Here is a 21,322-nt window from a genome sequence, read left to right as displayed (position 1 = left end):
CATGTACACCTGCTAGTTTTACCTGCCTGTGTCAGCCATTTGTCATGTTTTGCATTTTTTACTGTATAAGCTTAGGTGAGAGCACTGGGTGAGTCAAATGAGGATTTTAGGGTTAAAGTGGAACTATGGGAAAAATGAAAAATTAAATTTATCATGTAGTCTATCCTTAGCAATAACAATGCAGTTTTTATTTTTCTGAACCTGAGTTTGAAAAAAATAAAAGGTTTAAACCATATGAATAAAAGCTGATCATTGTAAGCGGTGTTATATGGTTTGTCTCAAATGACAACTTTTCCTGGACCACTTGATTTGTGTGTGTACATATGTGTGTATATATATTAGGGCTGTTACTGATCAAAACTTTTCTGTTTGATTAATCGTTTGTTTGTTTTTTTATCAAATAATCGACTAATTTTGATTAATTATAACACACATACAGATCCAACTACTTTTAGCTGATCTCCTTGCAGGCTGATTCCCAGTGCAGCTACCAACCGCTGGAAAAATTGATAGCAGGATACAAAAAACACACAAAGGCAGCGCTCGATGGGAATACCATTAAAACTTTTATAGTCTTCAAGTAGGTAACCAAATAAATATTGCACTGGAGACAAAATCGATGTAGTTACATAAACTGTAAAAATGGTGCAGTCATAAAAACATGTAGCTAAGTATGATACTGGTATAAAAATGTGTACAACGATACCACTGCTGAATCCAGATGAGGAGAGGTTAACATCAGTCCGTCGGAATGTAGATGTCCCATGAAGGGAACTATCACAACTCCCAGTGGATGGCTGTAGAATCCCAGGTTGATAGAGGGAAGTGTAACAGCCCTTGCGTGTGGCAGATTGTGAGGTCCCGCCGGCATGTAGATATGAAGACACAGCAAAGGAGCCCTTCAGATGGACAAGGCAAGCACCGCCGGTGTCCGCGACGTTACTGGATCTCTGACGGAACTCCCTGACGGCCCAGAAGCCGGTAGAGAGGTGAGTACCAATCAAAAGAATTTTAATCGATCAAAAAGATTTTGATCGATCAAAAAAATTAAAGATTAATTGATTAATTAAAAGTTATTTTTGCACAGCCCTAATATATATATATATATATATATATATATATATATATATATATATATATATTATATAGAGTGTGTGTATGTATATATATATATATATATATATATATATATATATATATAGCACTACCCCCGGAGGAGCTGCTGGTTTGTTTTGGGTGGCATGTTACCTCTATTTCCTCGCCATCTAGGGTATCAGATGAGAGTTGAGAAAAAGTTCAATGTCCACACTTTAGACTTCTTTTTCTTTGATTTATTTTCTGAACCCGGTAAAAGAATAAAATAAGTAGTTGAAGAGATGGAAGGGTAATAGGTAACAGGTTCGGGTGTATAACTTCTATTCGGAAACACCTGCTTTCAGCAACGCAGATTTTGTTGCCACTCTAGCCAGAGCGGGTATTGTGCACCCGGATAGGCCTCTCTCACTAACCTAGCAGCCAGAGTGTCACACAGAAACTTGGTAAAGTCTCTGCCACAGACGTTCACAAAGATGGAGGTATATTCGATCCAAAATCCTCTCAAGACAGGATTAAGCACCCGGATCTCTCCAAAAGAACTTCTTGTAAATTTAGAACTGACACGCGACCATCATCCAGCCTTCCAGTAATAGTGCATCCTTCGATGAAGTTCAAGGCCTCTCCTGAGATACCAGACTCTTGCTCGGTGCTCTCCTAGACAGGTTCTTCATCGAGTGGCTTCCTCTCTTAGGACAAACAGCACAGGACCACTCTACAAGCGTAGACCCAGTCTGACTACCGGGCCTACTTAGTAGATCACAACCACGGACCAACGTGGTTCCGGAGCTAGGAACACTTGAACACGCACCTCCCATGAGGGCCACACACGAGGGGGGGGTGGGACGACAGACCCAGGATCGGCGACGACCCCGGACTAGTGACGTCTGTCCCTTAAGTACTCCTCCCCAGCATGCACAGCGGGACGATCAACTCCCTTTGATTGGCTGCCAAAGGGGAACACCCAAAACACCTTGACCTGACTGCTGCCACCCTCGGCCTGGGATAGTAACGACACCCCAGACAACAAAAGTGGTCACTCGCAGTACAGCCATGGCTGGAACAGAGGCACAAATTTATTGAAAAAACATACAGTCTGAGTCAACTAACTCTCAGACTACCCTCTAAATTTAAAGCAGCGCCAGCCAAAAAGTAGCAGGCCGCACACACACACATACACAGTATTTCACAAAAGTGAGTAAAGCCCTCAAATGTTTGTAAATGTTTCATTATATCTTTTTATGTGACAACACTGAAGAAATTACACTTTGCTACAATGTAAAGTAGTGAGTGTACAGCTTGTATAACAATGTAAATTTGCTGTCCCCTCGAAATAACTCAACACGCAGCCATTAATGTCTAAACCACATTCTATAACCAATGATAGATTGTATTTTAAACTCCTCATTGTTCTCAACCTGAACTGGGTGAGGACATGGTACCGAGGTGATGAAGCGGTTGCATACCAAAGGTTTTAATAAGAAGACATGAAATACATTAGAAATATGCATATTAGAAGGAAGGTCTGAAGCGTAAGCCACTGCATTGATCCTACAGATAATATGGAAAGGCCCAATAAACCGTACTGCCAGTTTCAGCCAGGACCTGTCCCCATCTTGGTAGGCGTCTGCGGGCAGTATGGAGTCTGCACCTATCATTGGCATGTTGCAAGGACTCTTGGACCTGTACCCAAGTGAAACTAAGGCCACTGAGATGCTCCTCCAACACAGGAATACTCTGAGGAACAAACGAGTCAGGAAACATGGATGGTTGAAAACCATAATTCGCCATGAATGGAGACAATTGGGAGACGGTATTATTGTGAGAAAACTCCACCCAAGGTAGGAGGTCTGACCAGTTGTTATGGTGGTCAGAAATGTAGCAACGTAAAAACTGCTCCAATAACTGGTTGGCTCGTTCTGTGGCCCCATTGGACTGCGGTTGCGATGCAGAGGAGAAGGAAAGCTGAATTCTCAACTGTGCACAAAAAAAACCTGGAAACAAACTGGCTACCTCTGTTCGCTATGATAACCTTGGGTAGCCCATGTAAGCGAAAGATCTCCTGAGCAAAAATGGAAGACAGTTCTTTGGATGTGGGCAACTTCTTAAGTATAATACAATGAGATATTTTCGACAACCGGTCAACCACCATAAGGATAACTGTGTTGCCCTGAGAGTTGGGCAACTCCACAATAAAATCCATAGACAGGTGGGTCCAAGGCCTCTCTTCATTGGGTATGGGTTGTAGGAAGCCCACTGGAAGGTGTCGTGGTGTCTTACTCTGAGCACACATTGAGAAAGCAGCTACAAAGGCAGCTACATCAGCACCTAGACTAGGCCACCAGAATTGTTGGGAAATAGCCAAAATAAGCTCATTCTTCCCTGAGTGGCCAGCAGCCTTGGGAGAATGGTACGGCTGGAGCACGGCAGTGCAGAGACTCTCAGGGTCAAAGCAGTGACCACAAGTTTTCTCAGGAGGAGAATGGATCTGAGCAGTAAGAATTCTGTCACCCAAAGGTGAAGTGAGACTGGTACAAACTGTAGCCAGAATACGATCAGGAGGTATCACAAGAACAGGAATCAACTCCATCTTGGAAGCAGAGGAAAATGTAATGAAAATGCATCAGCCCTTACATTCTTAGTACCAGGTAATTGAAGCTTAACAACTATTTAAAATGAATGGTTCACTATGAGAGGCCATTGATTTGAATAGAAGTCACACCACAAGTCGGATCATAAAGATCCGACTTGCAGTGCAGCTTATGTGCCGAGGATATTGAAGGGGAACCCTTGCCAAAATGAAAAATAAACTGGCTTTGGGTTTCCCCCAAAATCTATACCAGACCCTTATCTGAGCATGCAGCCCAGTAGGCCAGAAAAAGGGGGGGGGGAATGAGCGAGTGCCCCCTTGGACCCCCCTTGGACCATACCAGGCCACATGTCCTCAACATGGGGGGGTGGGTCTTAGTCTCTTGACAAAAGTAGCACAAATGGAGTGAACAGCATCACATCCCTCATTCTGCTTCCCTGTGGACACTGATGCCAGTTCCCCTTGCCTGCAGAATGCTAGCCTACCTGGCTGCCACCAGGCATGCCTGACTGGTTTCCCTCACAGTCCTGCCTGACTGACATACGCACATGAAGATTTGCCAGAGGAAAAGTTAGATTAAGACTTGGCACATTGAGGTCTTCAAGAGAGCACTGTCACAGCTAACAGCCGCTCCCCTTGTCTGGTCCCTGCACCATGCTGATCTACTCTCTGTCTGTACTTGCTCCTTTTCACTGTCTCTCCGACATAAATCCCTCCAACTGCCTCCTGTGGTGGGATCCTTCCAGGCCAGCTTTCCTGAGTTTCCAGCCCGAGGTAAAACCCCTCCTGAGCAGGGGCCCCTCAAGGGTCACTGACAGTCTCCCTCAGTACTAATTCTATATCTCTCATCATACTCCCCTGCTGGCATGGCCCATATCTATGGGTTATCCCATTTTCCTTTGGAAGGAAACTGCCCACTCCCGGGTATAGGCTGAGAGGCCAAAAATTTTCAAGGCAGCTCCACCTTACCGCCACCCACTAGTTCTAGAATGTTCTCCAATTTTCCAGATACCAGGGGGAGGCATCAGAGAGCTACCAGTATTAGTCATCCAGCCCTGGCCTCAAATAATAACCCTGACCCAGATTCAGTGACTCAAGTTTATCCCAGAGCCAGACCTGCACTGCATCTCTGTTAGCACACACTAGAGGGCGCTACATTAGTCTTTTATTCCTGTTATATTCTTGACTTTTTTAACATGTGTCTTTCATTTCTATTTTTCTCAATGGGTTTTGTTGCAGACATGTATCTAACAGATCCAGTTACAATTATCCTGTTCATTGCTACCTGTTTTTTTCTGGCAATTATTTTATATGGACAGAAGAAGAAGGTTCATCCAAATTATCCTCCAGGACCTCCAACTTTGCCAATTATTGGAAATATGTACATGATAAATATGAAGAAACCATACCTGACATTTTACGAGGTAAGATCCTGACCATACAGATGCATAACCAAACAATTTTCCACTTGAAACTAAAACATGGAGTGACATAGCAATTTCCTCCCCTTCTACTATCTTCATGTAAGGCATAACTTTGGCCCACAGCTTAAATACACAGTTCACATATACAGTTTAAAACATATGAACAGTGCCCATGATTCTGTTGAGCTACTTTTGTGATTTACATACAATTTTACACTCTATAAACACTTTCTTCCCAAGCTTATTCTGATAATTCTCACATAAATGGAAAAATTTTTTTGCTTGAAATTACGTAGAACCCCAAAACATTGTATATATGTATATACAGAGGCCTTGTAGAATAAAATGATAAGTGATACATTTTTTTTATGCTATGTGATATTTAAGCAGAAGTCTTTCAAACGCAAATAGTTTTGGAAAAAAATACACTTTAATGATTTTTAATGCAGAAAAACACAATAGAGCACAATTGTTGGTATAAAATTCTTCATAGGTGATGCTTTAAAAGCCAATTTAGGTTGCCAGTTTCGAATTACAAAGGAGGTCTCATGACAATGCCTCACATATGTGGGTCAATCGACATTTACACATGCATGCGGCATCTATGTGTGCGTCCGCCTTTGCACATAAGCATGGCGGGTGGGGACGCTTTACATTTTCTTAAAGTTTTATTACCTATTTTATTTAAAATTCTTTTTTACACTGTCTCTATTTGTATTTGTTGACAGGTCCTCTTTACTGAGAGATCTGAGGTATATTAGAACCCAGATATCTCCTCTGCCCTCAAAAGCATTGTATCATTTTGAGATCGGTTTGATCAGATGCTTTCACAGGCCGGTAAAGGCCTGTTTACACTAGATAGGAAGGCAGGGGAATGTTGTAAATGCGATCCATCAGCTATTTATCTGCTTTGATTGCTTTTACTTTATTCAGCATCGCTGGCTGAAAAGATTGATACTGGGGTCATGACTGCAGCTGCAGCCATGGGCCCTAATTAAGCCACCTCAACCCAAGGATGTCCAAGTATGTCCATTTGAGGGAGGAGGATAAAGCCTTTAAAGTCCACTAGGGGATCTCCCTTTTGTTTCTTGATTCATTAATTGGATGTGGCACTATTTCTTAGAGACGACTACCGATAGCATTTTTGTTGAGGATAAAGATGACACCACTTTTTGGACTGCAGTTAAGGATTACAGTGCAGTAATTTCCCTGCCCCCAGTTGGCTCACTGGAGAGAATAAAGAAGCAGCATAACATGGACAATGTTGATCGTATAGAGCCTGATAAGCTGATACTGCTGGCCCTCCTGCTCCAAGTTTGAATGTTGTTGTACAAGAAATTCGATTTTTTTTTTTTAATAAAGTTGGGAAGGATAAAAACCTTTGTTGGATATATTTTGGATTCTGTGTCCTATTTCAGAAGAACTCCAATACTTTCCCATACTTGTGACAGATGGTAGACAAGACAGGAGAGGACATGAGGATAAATCTGTCCAAGAGGGTTGATTTACCGGAGATTGCGAATTCAGCTTCTAACTTTTGCTTGTTCAATTAAGCTTTTACAAAAAAAAACTTGCAAGCTGATTAGTTTCTATACTGAGCTGCACCACATTTTGCATTTGCTCGCAAAATCCAGATGGATGGTGGTTCAATTATCCATCCGTCTGGCAGATTGGATCTGATGAAAATGGACGGGCCGTCTATTTCCACCCGATTTCCCCATAGAGGAGAGCGGGACTGTGTTTGTAACCGCTCTACACAGCGGAGCAGACAGGGCCTGTCATCCGCCTGCTCAACAGGGATCAGTGATCAGTGTAAAACTACTTGTCTGTACAATGTACAGTGCCTTGAAAAAGTATTCATACCCCTTTACATTTTACACATTTTGACATATTACAGCCAAAAATGTAAATGTAATTTATTGGGATTTTATGAGATAGACCAACACAAAGTGTCACATAATTGTGAAGTGGAAGGAAATCATAATTGATTTTCCAAATGTTTTACAAATAAATACATGAAAAATGTGTGGCGTGCCTTTGTATTCAGCCCCCTTTATTCTGATACCCCTAACTAAAATTTAGTGGAACCAATTGCCTGTAGAAGTCACCTAATTAGTAAATAGAGTACACCTGTATGTAGTTATTTAATCTCAGTATAAATACAGCTGTTCTGTGAAGCCCTCAGAGTTTTATTAGAGAACCTTAGTGAACAAATGGCATTACGAAGGCCAAGGAACACACACCAGACAGGTCAGGGATACATTTGTAGAGAAGTTTAAAATAGGGTTAGGTTATAAAAAAAAATATATACAAAGCTTTAAACATCTCATGGAGAACTGTTCAATCCATCATCCGAAAATGGAAACAGTATGGCACAACTGCAAACCTACCATGACATGGCCGTCCACCTAAACTGACAGGCAAGGAAATTAGAACATTAATCAGAGAAGCAGCCAAGAGGTGACTCTTGAGGAGCTGCAAGTATGAGAACAGAGTATGAGAACAGAGAACCGTCCACAGGTTGCCTTGGAGGGGCAGGCTTTGGAACCCTCATTGATGAGGAAAGAACAATCTCTCCAGGGTTCATACTCTTTATCATATCCCCAGCCACCTTCTGGACACTCCCCTCCATGGATTGGCTGCTAGGCCATAATAAATATCCAGGATGGTCATATGACTCTCCCAGTCCTATGTTCTGGAAATTTCTTTCAGAAGCAGCCAACCTTCCAGCTTATGAAACCATGAACAGACCAGAACAATCAATCACTGTTCCCCTGACTACAAAAATCTATTTTGCCAGAATATCCCAAATTAAACTTCCCATCCTAGCACTGATGAGAGAAATTGGGAGCTTATGTTTAGGTAATTTTGGCAAAATGAATTGGAGTTAAATAAAGGCTAAATTTAATCAGTCCAATTCAACTAATGAGGACTGTCCATATTATGACTGCTGGTGATACACAGAGCATAGAGGGGTTAAAGTGGTTGTAAAGCCAACCACACAACTTGCACCTACAGGTAAGCCTAGATTAAGGCTTACCTGTAGGTGCAAGAAATATCTCCTTAACCTACACGGTTAAGGAGATATTTTCACAAAAACAGGCACCGATGTCTACGGCGCATGCGCGCCATAGACAATGGCGCAGGCGCACTGAGCGTGCCGTCTTTGTAAATGGCATTATTTTGGGTTAATGCTGTGTTTTCGCGCATGTGCGGGGATCTGCCGGTCCCGCACGCATGCGCAGGAGTGACGTCATCGCCGTTCCGGCCAATCACAGCACCGGAGCGGCGAAAACAGGAAGAAGCTCCAGGGGACATGGCGGCAGGGGTGGACGGGACCGAGGAGGACTTTTGGGGTTTCGATCTAAGGTAAGTGCCACATAATGAGCTAGTTTTTTTGTTTTGTTTTTAATTGTGAGGCTTTACTTCTTCTTTAATAACTTATACACTATGATATGCATCTGAAGACCACCCAGATGCAATGTATTTCCAAAGTCGCAACTTGGTGTATCCTACATACTTCTCAGGCAGTTTTAAGAGTTTCTAGGTTTACTAAAATTGGAGAGTGCAAAATCTTGTTCAGCTTTGCATATCAATCAATCGGTTTCAAGGTTTGTTTGTTTTTTGTCAAAGCTTAAAGGGTCACTAAAGGGAAAAAAAATGTTTGCTGAAATGACTGTTTATTGGGTATAGAGACATACAAGTTAACTAATTCCTTTTAAAAATGATTAAAAATTGAATTTAATCTATCATATAATGTGCCTCTAGTTTCACTTTCGTTTTAAAGGTACATACATGAAGTTCCGGGTGAGAGGTGAGTCGGGAAGACACACAGAACAAAAACAAAACAAATCCAGGGCAGTGTTTTGTTTTTAAAATGAATCTGATTGGTTCTGAGGAGTTTTAGACACACAGTAATGACAGCTTAGACCAAAATCTCCCAGTATGATGGTTATAAGGAAACAGGCAACCAGGAAGTGTGGAGATCACAGCAGAATTACAGCTACTTCAAAGCAAAAACGAACAATGAGGACATGAAACCAGTACTGCAGTAAGGTAAAGGAAGCTATTTAGCTAAAAAAAAAAAATCCTTTAGTGACCCTTTAATTGAACAAGTTAAAAGCTGATTGGCTACTATGCAGAGCTGCACCAGATTTTACACTCTCCAGTTTTAGTAAATCAACCCCAATGTCTCTACCTTGGATCTCTCAATCAAGACCCTGGTTCATTAAAACCCTTCTTGTAGACCTCCACAAAACATCCCTGCCAATGCTTTATACACCTGGGAAATGAGGGAGGGCAGGTGTTACTAAACTTACTAAGAGGATTAGACATCACCATCTTAAACCTAAACAATAACATGTCACAATCACACATTTTTTTTTTTACCTTTGTAAAATGTCAAATCCTAAGAAAATTTTTTTTTGTAATGTATATTATATATACATTACAGACTTGTTAAATGGCACACCCAAAACTGATTTTTAATTTATGCTTCACTGGCTTCTTACATATCTTAGGGCATGTTTGTACTTCTGCATTTGGAACTGCCTACATATTTGTTTAAATGCATTATTAACGCACACTGAAGCTTTATACTTGGTATGTGTTTTTCTTATGCATTTTGTTTTACTTTGTGAGAAAAAGGTTATGCTTTTTGTGTTTTTGATGTGGCTAAATTGTTCAAAAGTCAATGATGCGTATGTTTTTGTTTCCTACCATTCTTTCCTAATGGAGTTTAAGATTAAAAGCACAGTCAAAATGAAATATGAACTGTAATAAAAAAAAGGAACCCACTGGGGGAGTTTTTATCAAAATTGGAGTAGACAGAATCTGGAGCAGCTGTTCATGGCAACCAATCCGCTTCTTTTCTGGGGTTCTTTCTTTAACCACTTGCCGCCCGCCCTATTACAAAATGACGGCGGCAAAGTGGTTTCAATATCCTGACCAGATGTCATATGACGTCTTCAGGATATTGAGCGGGGGCGCGCATTGCGGCGATCGTTGTTGCGTGGGGTCAGTCTGACGGAGACTCTTTACCACATGATCAGCCATGTCCAATCATGACTGATCACAATGTAAACAGGAAAAGCCGGTAATTGGCTTTTCCTCACTTGCGTCTGTCAGACGCAAGTAGAGGAGAGCCGATCGGCTGCTCCTCTGACGGGGGGGTTTGTGATGATCTATTATCAGCGCAGCCCCCCCCCCCGAGGATGCCCACACTGGACCACCAGGGATGCCACTAGGCCACCAGGGATGCCCATGATTTTAATCAATAAAACAATATCACACTAAGGCAGCTGTGCGCTCTTCATGTGTTACTTATTTTCAATCTATACCTCTTCCCTAGGTCAGTTAATTGCCTCCCTTGGATTTTAATACCATTTCTGCACCGATGACACCCAAATCTATCTCTCTACCCTTCAGCTCACCCAATCAGTCTCCTCACGCTTCACTAATTTACTGACTGACATATCAGCCTGAATGTCTTACAACTAGGGATGAGCTTCGTGTTCGAATCAAACTCACGTTCGACTCAAACATCGTATGTTCGACAGTTCGTTGAAATACGAATGTTACGGGCCGTTCGCGCCAAATTTGAGTGGTGTTTCACGGCCCATAATTCACTGCGGCATCGTAGTGCATTGCTGGCTGATGATTGACCAAGCATGCACTATGACCCTCATGCTTGGCCAATCACAGCTTGCAAAAAAACGACAGCCTGCAGGTCGGCCTTGTGTAGTGTGTTGCGGTGGTTAAGAGAAGACAGAGAGAGAGAGTCATTTATTGCAGGTAGATAGAGCAGGCAGGCAGTTTAGCTAGATCCGCTATTTCTAATTTACTGACAGGCAGGCAGGTGATTGTGGTAGCTGCAGTATTCTCATGTGGTGTACTGCCCGTGTCCTCTGCAGTGTGCACCTAAAGCTACGTGGTGTGTGTACTGTCCGTGTCCTCTGCACATTGTGCACCTAACTTAAAGCTGGTGTTTCTCATATATACTCCTAGAAGCAGAGATCTTCTCATATTAATACTACAGGTGGGGTATATTGCTGCAAGTACTTTCACGTGGTGTACTGTCTGTGTCCTCTGCAGTGTGCACCTAAAGCTACGTGGTGTGTTTACTGTCTGTGTCCTCTGCAGTGTGCACCTAAAGCTAGGTGGTGTGTGTACTGTCTGTGTCCTCTGCAGTGTGCACCTAAAGCTACGTGGTGTGTGTACTGTCTGTGTCCTCTGCAGTGTGCACCTAAACCTACGTGGTGTGTGTACTGTCCATGTCCTCTGCATGCCATTAGTATGTCTGGAAGGACAACAAGGAGAGGCAGAGAGTCACGAGCCAATAAAAGAGGGCAAGCAGGCTCTGCGTCTAGAGGCAACAGTGCTGGTCGTGGACACGGTGCATCCTCATCAGCACGTGGCTGTGGGACACACTCGTCCTTTTTTTCGGCAGCTGGCCGTGTTGAGCTGCAACATGCCGAAGACTTGGTAGAGTGGATGACCAAGCCGTCCTCATCCTCCTCATCCTCTCTCACCCAGGCTCAGGGTACTTTGTCTGGCAAAGCAGCTGCCAACGCGGCCTCTTCCCTCTGCTCAATGGCATCAGTCACTCCCTCCCTAGCCCCACCATGTCCTCCTGAGGAGTCCCCTGAACTGTTTGACCACAGTGTTGGGTACATGCTGCAGGAGGATGCGCAGCGTTTTGAAGGCTCCGATGATGGTACACAGCTAGAGGAAGGCAGTAACGTGAGCCCAGAGAGAGGGGGTGCCCAAGAAGGACACCAATCTGGCAGTCATGTTCCCCCAGCTGCAGAATACTGTCAGGTTTTCTACAGTGATGAGGATACAGATCAAAATTACAAACAGATTCTACTTAACAACAAACCTACAGTCCCTGTCTTGTTTGCACCGCCTGTATACTGCTGTTCAAAGTATATAGGGCCAAAGGGGCTTGTAATGACCTGGGGGGAGGGGGGTAAACCCATGCTATTTTTCTCAATGATTTTCATCCCTATTGTAGGGACCAGACATTACATTAAAGCCGCAAGCAGTTTTAAATTACTTTTTTCTTATAGTAATCTCATTTTGTGCAGGGACAGTTCTAAACACGTGCCACTTCACAGGCATACCATAGACACCCAGCAGGTACGATATTTAAAGGAATTTTTCAAATTTTTTTTTCACTTTAAGCATCATTAAAATCACTGCTCCAGAAAAAAATTACAGTTTTAAAAAAAAAAAATTTACATTGATACATGTTCCCTGAGGCAAGACTCGGGTTCTCAAACCCGTTTTACGACAATAACTTGCATATTAGGCTTTAAAATGAGCACTTTTGAATTCGAATGTTCGAGTTCCATAGACTTCAATGGGGTTCTAAATGTCCGCGCGAACGTTCGGCCGTTCAAAGGTTCTGGTGCGAACCGAACTGGGGGGTGTTCGGCTCATCCCTACTTACCACTTCCTCAAACTCAATCTATCTAAAACCGAGCTTATAATAGTTCCTCCCCCACGTACCTATTTCCCACATTTCTCTGTAAAAAACAATGGCTTAACTACCAACCCGCACCCCCATGCCAAGGTTCTAGGTGTAATCCTGGACTCTGAACTTACATAGGCTATCCCCCCTTCAGTTCATCATGAATGCTGCTGACAGGCTTATTCCCCCTACAAACTGCTCAGTGTCTGCTTCTCCATTCTGCTAATCCCTCCACTGGCTTCCCCTCTCCCAACAACTTTAACTCACTACTTATAAAGCCCTCCACAACTCTCCCTCCAGCTATATCACTAACCTAGTCTCAAAATACCAACACAATCGTTCTCTTCATTCCCCCCAAGACTTCCTGCTCTCTAGCTCCCTTGTCACCCCATCTCATGCTCGCCTCCAACCTCCTTCAGAGCTTCTCCCATATTCTGGAACTCCCTACCCCAATCTGTCCAACTATCTCCTACTCTGTTCTCTTTCACACAATCCCTAAATACTCATCTCTTCAGAGAAGCATATCCACCTAACATCTGTACATTTATTTTCTCCATCAGCCCATCTTCCACAGTTATTGGGCCAGATTCACAAAGAGATACGACGGTGTATCTACAGATACACCATCGTATCTCTGACGTAAACTGGTCCTATCTATGCGCCTGATTCATAGAATCAGATACGCATAGATAGGGCTAGATCCGACAGTGTTACAATGTGTTACACTGTCGGATCTTTTTTTCAATTTAAAAATGGCGACGGGGGCGTTCCCGCTGATTTACGATAAATAATATATAAATCAGCGAGATACACAAATTCACGAACGTACGCGGACCCGTCGCAGTGTTCTTACGTCGTTTCCGTAGCGGTTTTCCGTCGTATACTTACCCTTTCTTTTATCAGGCGCAGCCAATGTTAAGTATAGCCGACGTTCCCGCGTCGAATTTAAAATTTTTAACGTCGTTTGCGTAAGTCGTTCTCGAATACGGACGGACGTCGTTTACGTAAGCGTCGCAACCACTGACGTCCTAGCGACGTCAGTGGGAGCAATGCATGCCGGGAAATTTCGCGGACGGCGCCTGCGCATTTAAATCGGCGCGGGAACGCACCTGATTTAAATATGACACTCCCCTAGCCGCGGAATTTGAATTCTGCTGGGGGATTTAGGATCCGCCGTCGCAAGTTTGGAGGTAAGTTGTTTGTGAATTAGCCACTTGCCTCCTAAACTTGCGGGAGCGGATCTTAATTCACGTAGATCGAGCGGATCTATAGATCCGCTGAGCTACGTGAATCTGGCCCATTACCTTTTGTATCTCTTGACCCTCTCTCTTATGCCGCGTACACACGATTGGAAATTCCGACAAGAAAAGTCCGATGTAAGCTTTTGGACGGAAAGTCCGACCATGTGTCCATTGGACTTTTGCTGTCGAAATTTCCGCCAACAAAAGATTGAGAGCAGGTTCTCTATTTTTCCGACGGAAAAAGTTCCTATCCGAAAATCTGCTCGTCTGTATGCAATTCCGACACACATAAATCCACGAATGCTCAGAATCAAGCAGAAGAGCCGAACTGCCTATTTGAACTTCATTGATCTCGGCTCGTCGTACGTCTTGTACGTCACCGCGTTCTTGATGGTTGGAATTTACGACAAGATTTGTGGGACCGTGTGTATGCAACACAAGTTTGAGCCAACATTCCATCAGAAAAAATCCACGGTTTTCTTGTTGGAATTTCCTATCGTTTGTACAGGACATTAGGTTGCAAGCTCTAATGAGCAAGGCTTTCTGATTCCTACTGTATTACATTGTATTGTAATTGTAATGTCTGCCCTTATGCTGTAAAGTGTTGCGTAAACTGTCAGCGTTATTATTATTATTAGGAAAAAAAGGAAGCCCGAGGGTTAAAGCTGCGCTAAAGAGTGAATACAAATAATGACTAAGTGAAAGATATGAAATTGAAATTAAGAAGCCAGCACCTATAAGTTTAGTACAAAAAACTTAAACAGGATAATTTTATAAAGTGAGTGGAGCGCTATACATAAACATATTGGTAAACAAATTTGAATTGAAACTTGAACTTGAAAAATGATGATCAGATGAAAAAGAAAAAAATTTAAAAAAAGAAAACAAAAGCAAAATCCCATTCAAATTCCAATCAGTAATGCCCCGTACACACCATCACTTTATGTGATGAAAAAAAACGACACTTTCTGTGAAGTAAAAAATGACGTTTTTGAAACTTCAATTTTCTAAGACGAAGTTGCCTACACACCATCGTTTTCTCACAATGATCTTGCAAAGTGAGGTTACGTTCCACCACGTTTTACCATTGAAGCTTGCTTCTGGGCATGCGTGGATGAAAAAACGTCTTAGAAAACGACGTTTTTTGCTACACACGGTCAATTTCTGTGAAGTAAAAAGTGCACTTTTGAAAAACGACACATAAAATTGAAGCATGCTTCAATTTTTTTCTGTCGTTTTTTACAAGACATAAAACAACGTTTTCCCCCACACACGGTCAATTAAAGTGACGTTTTTAAAAACGTCATTTTTTTTCATCACATAAAGTGATGGTGTGTACGCGGCATTAGAGTCCATGAATAGTTGACATCCAATCAAGTAAAGATAAATTCAATGAGGTATCCGGAGTAGCAGCCAATGCTCTAATATTACATAGCATTGGCTATTGCTCCGGATACCTCATTGGTTTTGGAGAGTCCATTATTTCCCTGTGCTGGATGAGACTGCTTTGGGCAGTCAAGGCTTTCTTGTAAGCAGACTACCTTGCACTTGGGTGTCATCCTGAACGGACTTTTTGATTTTTGGAAAAATTTGTGTCACAACTTTTTTTCTGCAAATTAATCATTACTTGATTGGATGTCAACTTTTCACAGACTCTTATTGATTTGAATCTGAATGGGAGTTTTTTCCGACAGAATTTTGGCTTAAACTTGTCTTGCATACAAACGGTCACACCAAATTCCGTCTGTCAAGAACACGGTGACGTACAACACTACAACGAGCCAAGAAAAATAATGTTCAATGCTTCTGAGCATGCGTAGGATTTTTCTCCTTCGGAAATGCATACAGACGATTTGAGGACCAGCTCTCAAATTTTTATTGGCCGAAATTCCGACAGAAAAATTACGTTGGAGCCTACACACGGTCGGAATTTCCGACCAAAAGCTCACATTGGACTTTTCTTATCGGAATTTCAGATCAAGTGCACGCGGCATAAGACACCAGAAACAAAACCGGAAATCCTTGAGCCTACCTGAAGTTTATGGACTACATAAGACCGGAAGTAATGTCAGCTCCAAAACATGCGCTCCAGGGTGGCTCCGGGATTTAAAGTTTAGTTTCTGGTGTCCTTTACAGCTCCTGTTAGCAGCACCTGCTTCCTGGCTTCCGAAGACCCACTGAGGCTCGACAGAAAACCAGGGTGGAGTACATGCTCTTACCTTTATGAATCTTGTGAGTTGCCACTTGCGATTTTTATTAAAGTATTTTTCTGTACACTGCACTTAGTTTAAGGTGACCAGATTTTTTAAATTAAATCCGGGGACATATTTTTTTTTTACTAGTAAAAAACAGGGCCTCACAGCCCGTCAACTCTTACTCTCCGGGCCCCGGCTACTACTGGGTGGGGAGTGGAGGAAGATCACTCTGCCAGGGAAGGCAAAGAGATAAACAGTTAGGTGGCTGGTAGGGACTTGAGCCAAGGCAGAAGAACATGGGAGCGGAGCTGAATGGGTATGCATCCGAAACGGAAGAAGTATTCCCTCCACTCCAACCAGCACATGGTCGTCAGAAAGGAGCACAAATAATGGAAAAAAATAGACCCCCTAAACAATTAGGAGCGGGGGTGTGTAATTCAGATTTTTTTTTCTGTTTTTGGAATTGTCCCAGCCCCTGTTCAACTGCAACTAGGGGACAAAACTGGGGACAGGGAATTAAGAAAAAAAAGTTTTTTCAACTTTTTAATTAACTTTTTGGTGGACAGTTCCTTTAGGTGGGAATGTGAGATATGAAAAGTAAGTTGCATTTTTGAAACTAATAAAATTTTCTATATTACATTGCAGCTTGCTAAGAAATATGGCCCAGTGTATAGTTTACAAATAGGGCCACAGAAGATGGTTGTGCTGTCTGGCTACGAGACGGTGAAAGATGCTCTGGTCAATCATGCCGAGGTCTTTGCCGATAGACCACATATCCCGATTTTCACAGAGTTAACTAAGGAAAAAGGTAACCATAACAACTCCTAACAACTTTCAATTTAACAATAGTCATTTACAATGCTTTATTACTCCTTGCAAGACTGAAATTACCATATGTGTATATTATTAACTAAAACTCACGCTAAATGGAGTAGTAAAATAAAGTAAATAGTAAAAGTAAAACGCAGCAGCTATTACAAAGGTGCTAAAACCTTGAAAATTTGTGAATATATGAATTAACAGCGCTAGCGGAATATAAAGTGACAATGTGTTATTGACAATTTATCATAATCTATATACCGGTGTATAAGACAACCTTTTATACTTAATTAAAAAGCTGACGCTGGAAAAAATAGTGTCAAAGTCCAAATGTGAACGTGACAGATAGGCTGCTGTTCCACTAATCCCAGAGGAAATGGAAACTCCACCAAAGACACCAGTCTGGTCTCCCAGAACTCTCACCTCAATGAGGGAAAAATAGAGCGGTTAATACATCAAACTCCACCTCACGGCAGTCTCCTCAATGTCTTCTGATACCAACGGGTGTGATCCTGATGACTGAATGTAGTACCTGGAAGGTCTCAAGCCAGGGAAACAAGAAGGACAAAAGAGGGCCTCCAATGGTGTAGTATAAAGTAAAATAGGACATTTATTGAAAACAAGTTGCGCTTACATAAAAACCATAAAAACGAGCATGTAAACAAAGAGTGGCGTCCTCTGCGCAGTCTCACGTCACTCCTGGTGTACGTCTTGTCCTACGGCCAATCCCTACGCGTTACAAAACTGTCTCGTTTCTTCGTCTGGGGAACCTGATTGCCCGTGTTGTTGCAGACTTTATGTGTATAGACAGGAAGTCAGTTAGCTGCCATTTTCTTGAAGCCTAGCTTCAGGAATGCTGGTGGCATAACAATCAAATAGGCTGGCAGATATTATAAAGTATTAGCAATATCAGACAAATATTGGGCATCAGATCGGGGTATTGGGAGAATCGAACAGGCATCAGAAAAAATGTTAAGAAAAAACATTCCTCTGGATGCATAATAACGAATTTCCCTATCTAATACACCATCATCTGAAACAGCCTCAGATATCGCCATCTAGCATCAAAACTTGGGTAATACTAGCATCAAACTAATAAAAATTAGTCTCGATGGCTCTAACACTCGGGCTGGCCTGAATATATCGCCATCTAGTGGATATTAATAAGTATTACCAATACCTCACAGGTACAACTGAAGTTTGACCGAGAAATAAGAAAAAAATTGGAAAAAAGTGGGTAGACGTCTCAAACTACCACCAATTATTATATAGGAATATTAAAACCATTCTAAATTAATGATTTAAATAGATAAAAATATAATACAAAATAACAATAAAATTGAATATTTAAAATTTAAAAAATAGGACTGATGAGCCCATCGATCATGCTGTATGTAGTGTACAGCAGTATCAAAAACGGGGTCAACCATAAATATTCCTAGGCGAACGCACACCAAGATTGACGTGTCACATAACATTGTAAACATGTGGCCAAATTGACTGTCATCAATACATGCTGATCACAAGAATATATCATCGAGAAACTAAATGAAGATGGATAATAGACAGATAGTGATGTAATAAGCCTGTCTGTCTAGGGGTATTTCTTCAAAAGTTGCTTAAAAAGCAATTCAAGTCGAACTCGACATTCATACCCCCAGGTACAAGTGTCCTCATGGTATGTATCCATTTGGACTCCTTTTGGCTGATGGTTCTCACTTTGTGGCTGCCTCTCCATGATTTAACATATTTTTCTATTCCCCAAAACTGCAGATGGGTAGGGTCCCTGTTGTGTACTAAATCAAAATGTCTGGAGACATTGTGCTTCGGGAAACCCTTTAAAATATTTTGAACATGCTCTTTGACTCAAACCTTTAAAGCTCTTTATATTGCAGATTGCAACTACATTGTAGGACATAGACAACCCCTTGTGTGTGACATCCTATAAAGTCCCTAATCTCAAAGGACTCGCCAGTGTTGGTCGCCATAAATTCAGTTATTTTTTTCTGTGGTCTGTGTGACTTCCGACATGCAAGGCAATTTTTGCATGGGAAAAAACCTTTCCCTGTAAAGAAAGAAAATCCCACCTTCGGCGGGGGTTCCACCACTGATTTCACAATCAGATCTTTTAGTGTTGGTGCTCTTTTATAAGTGATCCGTGGTTGCTCTGGGAGGATGGTACATAGATCTTTATCATTCCGTAAGATGTGCCAGTGTTTCTTGATAATTTTGGCTACATCTTTGTGTTGTGAATTAAAGTTCAGGATAAGGCAGGGGGCCTTATTGCACTTTTTGATGTTTATGTGTCTTCATATTGTTTATATATGAATGTTTTGCGCGATTACTTTATATTACTTTATTTGATCTATTTTGTTGTTGTGTATACATAGTTGTTACAAGTTTTTTCATAAGTCTTTGTACAGGTAGGCCTATGGAAAATGCCATTTTGCTATCTTAATAAAGTAACCCTGTCACTTTTTTTAAACACTCAATTTAAATGAATTTTTACAAAGAATTTCTACTTATCCTTGTTGATCTTTGTTAATTTCTTGAATTCCACTAGGGCTTCCACTGGAAGAGTCTTTAGTTTCCGACACACTTCAGGGTGTGTTGGATACCTTATACGTTGTGGTTCCTTCCATTGAATTGTGTCACTTCAGGGAAAAATAGTGATGCAGGGATGAAGGAAGGAGCCACAGCGGTCAGCAGGGACCTCCTCAACCAGCAAAGCTTTGGAAGGCAACAAAGATCGGCCAAGGGTGAAGTATTAACACTTCCCCTTGCAGGTTTACCTTGCAAATGAATTTATAAACGAGTGACAGAGTTCCTTAATATACTATAACATCTATCCTTTTCCAATAAACCAGTTCTGGGTGGACTAAATGTTTGAAAGCTTATTTATAGGGATGACCCCGATGTTTGAGTTGAAAAGCCACGGAACACCGTTAACCACTTGCTTACTGGGCACATATACCCCCTTCCTTCCCAGGCGAAATTTCAGCTTTCGTCGCCGCATCTCTTTAACTGACAATTGCGCGGTCGTGCAACGTGGTTTCCAAACAAAATTGACGTCCTTTTTTCCCACAAATAGAGCTTTCTTTTGGTGGTATTTGATCACTTCTTTGGTTTTTATTTTTTGCGCTATAAACAAAAAAAGAGCAACAATTTTGAAAAAAACACACTGGCCCAGATTCAATAAGATTTACGCGATATTTGCGTGGGAGCAGGGCAACGATTTTGCCCTGCGCCCACGCAAATATTTTGCGCTGCCCTCGATTCACGGAGCAGTAGCTCCGTGACTTGCGAGGGCGCGCCGGCAAATTTGCCCGGCGTAAGCGCGCGCAAGTTAAATGATCCTGCCGGGGGCGGGAATCATTTCAATTGGGCGCGCTCCGGCGCCGAGCGTACAGCGCATGCTCCGTCGGGAAACTTTCCCGACGTGCATTGCGGCAAATGACGTCGCAAGGACGTCATTTGCTTCAAAGTTAACGTGAATGGCGTCCAGCGCCATTCACGAAGCACTTACGCAAACGACGTAACATTTTAACGTTGCGACGCGGGAGCGGCGGTATACTTTAGCACAGGCTGCCCCTGCTATTAGAAAGGGCAGCCTTGCGCTAAAGTAGCCGTACGGAAACTCTGTACCTGGCTTGCGCGGGGCCCGCACAAGATTGTGAATCAGTGGTAGTATGCAATTTGCATACTACACGCTGATACACAATGGGAGCGCCCCCTAGCGGCCCCCGCAAGAATGCAGCCTAAAATCTGCGAGGCATAAGAGCCTTATGCCGCGCAGATTTTAGGCTGCAGCCGGTGTAACGAGGTTCCTGAATCAGGAGCACTCGTTACACCGGAGCAAGTAAGCAATTGCGCCGTGTAACTCATGGTTACACAGGCGCAATTGCTTCTTGAATCTGGGCCACTATTTTTTACTTTTTGCTATAATAAATATCCAAATTTAAAAAATATATATTTTTTTTTCTCAGTTTAGGCCGATACGTATTCTTCTACATATTTTTGGTAAAAAAAAAAAAATCGCAATAAGCGTATAGTGATTGGTTTGTGCAAAAGTTATAGCGCCTACAAAATAGGGGACAGAATTATGACATTTTTTTTATTTTTTACTAGTAATGGCGGCAATCTGTGATTTTTATTGGGACTGCGACATTATGGTGGACACATCGGACACTTTTGACACATTTTTGGGACCAGTCACATTTATACAACGATCAGCGCTATAAATATGCACTGATTACTGTATAAATGTGTACTGTATAAAATGTGGGAATGGGTTAACACTAGGGGGCGAGGAAAGGGTTAAATGTGTTCCCTAGGAGTGATTCTAACTGTGGGGGGAGGGGACTGACTGGGGGAGGTGACCGATCTGTGTCCCTATGTACAAGGGACACAGCATCGCTCTCCTCTCCCTGAGAGGACGTGGATATGTGTGTTTACACACACATATCTATGTCTTTGTCTGTGTAACG

General features: G+C 42.2%; 1 protein-coding gene across 1 annotated transcript in view; it reads left to right on the top strand.

The window, feature by feature from the left end:
* LOC120936135 (cytochrome P450 2K6-like) overlaps nucleotides 1-21,322 on the top strand; it is a 58,342-nt gene that overhangs the window by 755 nt on the left and 36,265 nt on the right. Inside the window, exons 2-3 of the mRNA XM_040348265.1 lie at nucleotides 4,922-5,106; nucleotides 16,662-16,824. Of these exons, the coding sequence (XP_040204199.1) occupies nucleotides 4,924-5,106; nucleotides 16,662-16,824 (346 nt within the window). The 5' untranslated portion in view covers nucleotides 4,922-4,923. The remainder of the gene's footprint in view (nucleotides 1-4,921; nucleotides 5,107-16,661; nucleotides 16,825-21,322) is intronic.

The sequence above is a fragment of the Rana temporaria genome, chromosome 4 (genome assembly GCF_905171775.1).
Source record: "Rana temporaria chromosome 4, aRanTem1.1, whole genome shotgun sequence".
Taxonomy (NCBI): Eukaryota; Metazoa; Chordata; class Amphibia; order Anura; family Ranidae; genus Rana; species Rana temporaria.
The sequence above is the reverse complement of the archived record's forward strand: the minus strand, read 5'-3'. Positions and strand labels throughout refer to the sequence as shown.